The 4182-nt window shown below is 44.2% G+C and overlaps 1 protein-coding gene across 1 annotated transcript; it reads left to right on the top strand.

The window, feature by feature from the left end:
• The first annotated feature begins 302 nt into the window (after positions 1–302).
• Positions 303–3696, top strand: LOC121972650 (receptor kinase-like protein Xa21). The gene has a single exon (XM_042524301.1). It carries the CDS (start codon positions 303–305, stop codon positions 3165–3167), a length of 2865 nt encoding a protein of 954 aa, XP_042380235.1. The 3' UTR covers positions 3168–3696.
• Positions 3697–4182: the final 486 nt, after the last annotated feature.

Raw genomic sequence — 4182 nt, 5'->3', positions numbered from 1 at the left:
AATTATATTATTTAGTAATGGGTCAATTGACCCACTACTTTTTTATATATTATATATTATATTATTGATAAATATTAATAAAAAAATAAAATTTATTATTATACTCTCTAATTATTTTGGGTCCTCGTCGTATTCTTCTTGTTACACTCTTGTAGTCTCGGATGGTGACAAACGTTTCTAAGACTTTGACTTTCATCTTGTTAGATAGTCTCGGAAGGTGACGAACGTTGGTTAGACCGATTACTTGGTGTATACTTTCTCGGTTGTCCATAAACCTTTATAGATGACGCTCATAAGTCGCAATGAATCAGAATTATCTCCGTCTAATTGCTGAAAGAGTCTTCATCAGACGAAAAGATCAACCAGAAGCCATGTCTCTGCTGTGCGCACTCGCAGCTTTCATCTGCCTCTTGTTCTCGTCGGTCACGGCAAAGGCAACGATCTCCCCGTGGCCGGAAGGAGATGAGGAGGCGCTACTGGTTTTCAAAGAGAAGCTCAACGATGGCGGAGGCACCGCGATGTTGTCGTGGAACCGAAGCTCCCATTTCTGCACGTGGCAGGGAGTGACATGCGGCCGTAGGCACCCGGAGAGGGTGACGGCCATAAATCTGACCGCCGCCGGCCTCACGGGCCAGATCTCCCCTTCCATCGGCAACCTCTCCTTCCTCCAAAGCATCTTCCTCAACAACAACTCACTACATGGTGGCATCCCTTCCTCCATCGGCCGCCTCCGCCGCTTGCGGTTCCTCCACCTCGCGTTCAACTCCCTCGGCGGTGAGATCCCATTCGAGTTGAGCAATTGCTCGGAGCTGACAAAAATCAGCCTGCGTAGCAATCGATTCGTGGGATCTGTTCCGCCATGGCTCGCCTCCCTCAAGAAGCTTTCTGTTCTTTATCTTGCCAATAATAGCTTCGTAGGAGTGATACCTACATCGCTCGCCAACGCCTCATCCCTCGAGAGCCTGGCGCTCTACATGAACCACATAGAGGGTGTCATCCCGGAAGGCCTCGGCCGACTTGCCCGACTCCAAGTTCTATATCTTTCCGTCAACAACCTCGCAGGTACCATCCCTACTTCGCTCTACAATTTGACCTCTCTGCTGGAGCTCACCATGGCGGAAAACCACTTGTCCGGGGAACTTCCGGCTGACTTCGGAAGCAAGCTCCGCAATCTGCGAATTCTTTTATTGGGCATCAATCAGTTCAGCGGTCCATTTCCACCTTCCATCACCAACTGCTCCGACCTTGAGTATTTTGATATCACAGCGAACAATTTCAACGGGCGCTTGCCCCCGAACATGGGAAGATTAGCAAACCTCACCCGGTTTAACGTTGCTTGGAACCACTTTGAAGCACAAACCGCCAATGACTGGAATTTCTTAGCTTCATTGACCAACTGTTCCAAATTAGAGTATGTCTACCTCAATTCAAACAACTTCAGCGGGTCATTGCCACATCTCGTCGCCAATTTATCCGAGAAACTTCAAGACATGTACGTGTCTGAAAATTTTATCTCAGGGAGCATACCGCCGGGGATCGGGAACTTGGCGGGCTTGCAAAGACTCGTATTGAGCGATAACCAGTTCATCGGCGACATCCCGGAAGGGATTGGCCGTCTCCGACAGTTGCACGACCTGGAGTTGGATGGCAACAACCTCTCCGGGCACATACCACCCTCTCTCGGCAATCTCACACTACTGTTTTATCTCGCTGCGTCCTTCAACGCATTGCGAGGCACAATTCCAGCAACACTTGGACGCCTGCAACACCTGGACGTTTTATTATTGTCCAATAATTTTCTCGATGGTGCCATACCGAAAGAAGTTGTCGACTTGCCGTTTCTGTCACACGGCATTGATTTGAGCTCTAATTTACTCACAGGACCGATTCCTTTGGAGGTTGGAAAGTTAGAGAATGCAAGAATTTTCTCTCTGTCTAGAAATAGATTGGAAGGCGAGATACCAAGCACAATCGGAGCCTGTGAGGTACTGGAGTACTTGACCTTGGACGACAACTTATTACAAGGGACTATACCTTCTGCTCTCGGCCACATAGCCGGACTCAAAACCCTAAATCTAACGAAAAATAACTTGTCAGGCGAGATTCCACTTACATGGAGCTCCATTATAGGGCTGGAACAGTTGTATATTTCACACAATGATTTGTCAGGCGGCGTTCCACTGTTCTTCCAAAACTTGAGCTTTTTATATGCACTTGATCTCTCTTTTAACCACTTGGAGGGTCCAGTTCCGACCAAGGGTGTCTTCCAGAGCATTTTTAACTTTTCCATTGCCGGCAACAATGAACTCTGTGGGGGCATTCAAGAACTCCACTTGCCTGCATGCCCCATGCAGCATCTTGAAAGAAAAAAGTCCAAATTGATTCCGCTGCTGATCGCTGGTTCCAGTCTCTGTTTCGTGTTGCTGTTGATCATCATCTTCGTTCTTATTTACCGGAGGCAGAGCAAAAAACTGCCATCGACACAATTGTCTTCTCGGTTGGATATCCAGTTCCCAATGATCTCGTATGCTGAGTTGTCGAGATCTACAGCAGGATTCGATGCCGCCAATCTAATCGGCAGAGGAAGCTACGGCTCGGTGTACAAAGCGACCCTGGACCATGAAAACAGAACTGTTGCCGTGAAGGTGTTCGACCTCCAACAATTGGGATCCTCCCAGAGTTTTTCAACTGAATGCGAGGCTTTGAGTCGCATCCGCCACCGGAATCTCATCAAGATCATAACTTGCTGCTCGAGCATCGACTTTAACGGCGACGACTTCAAGGCCTTGGTCTTCGAATTCATGCCCAACAAGAGTTTAGACAGGTGGCTGCACTCTCAGCTTGAAGAAGATCAGCATCAACATGCAATAAATCTAAGCCTGACACAGAGGCTTAACATAGGAATCGATGTCGCTGAAGCGTTGGATTATCTTCACAACAATTGCAAACCACCGGTGGTCCACTGCGATCTAAAGCCTAGCAACATTCTCCTGGACGAGGAGATGATGGCTCATGTTGGCGATTTCGGGCTCGCCAAGCTCCTCCCTGAAGGAATGAGCAGGTGCTTGGCTGACAGAAGCAGCTCACTTGGATTGAGAGGCACCATCGGCTACGTCCCTCCAGGTGAAACCAAACTACTAATCATTCAATTGCTAAACTTCACTTGATTATCCGTTTGTTTCTGGTTTTGCAGAGTACGGAGAAGGCAGTCCTGTTTCCACAAGCGGCGATGTGTACAGTTTCGGAGTGCTGCTATTGGAGTTACTAACGGGGAAGAGCCCTCTGGACGACATGTTTCAGGACGGGCTTACTCTGCCCACACTTGTGGAGACGAGAGGAGCCTTGGAAATTGTCGATCCAGTTTCTCTCCTGTATGAAAATGGAACGAACTTGTCGAATAGGATCGAAGAGTGTTCGATTTCCCTTGCAAGGATCGGCCTTGCATGCACCAAACGCATGCCCGGGAGTCGAATGCGCATGTCCGACGTCGTTGCTCAGCTGCGGGGCATCAGGAATTTGTTCGACTGAGATGAAGGAAGAATTATTATTGCAATTGACAACAAATGCAAAATAGGTGATAAGTTAATTTTATCACTTCGTCATTTTTTTTTTCGCTAAAAAAGTGATGAGAAAAATTTAATAATTATTCTTATCACGTTGTTGCCACGTGATACGAATAATTATTAAATTTTGTAATGAAGCAGGTCAGCTCCATTTTACCACTTAAGGTGTAAATAAGTTACAATGTGTTTGAATTTACAATGTGTTTGAATTTATCTAATCCATCTGAACTAGAGGTGTAAATAAGTTAAGTCGTTCGCGTCGTTTAATTAGGCTCGTTAAGATAAACAAATCAAATTCAATCTTCACAATATTCAGCTCGTTAGTTTGTGATGTTAAGTTCATAAATCAATTTTTAAATAAAAAATTAATAATTTTAATATTAAATTTATAAATTTTACATTCTATTTATAAAAAACATAGATAAATATATTAAATTTATTTATTAGAATAAAATTATAAATTTTAATAAGAATATTATAATTTTTTTAAAATATATAATTTAATTTTTAATAAATATTTAAATTTATAATTTATATTTATTAAGCTCGTTTAGGCTCGATAAAAACTCGAATAAATTCGTGAGACATGAATATATTCATTAAATAAAGTTATAGCTCG

Source organism: Zingiber officinale, chromosome 4A (assembly GCF_018446385.1).
Source record: "Zingiber officinale cultivar Zhangliang chromosome 4A, Zo_v1.1, whole genome shotgun sequence".
NCBI lineage: Eukaryota > Viridiplantae > Streptophyta > Magnoliopsida > Zingiberales > Zingiberaceae > Zingiber > Zingiber officinale.
The sequence above is the reverse complement of the archived record's forward strand: the minus strand, read 5'-3'. Positions and strand labels throughout refer to the sequence as shown.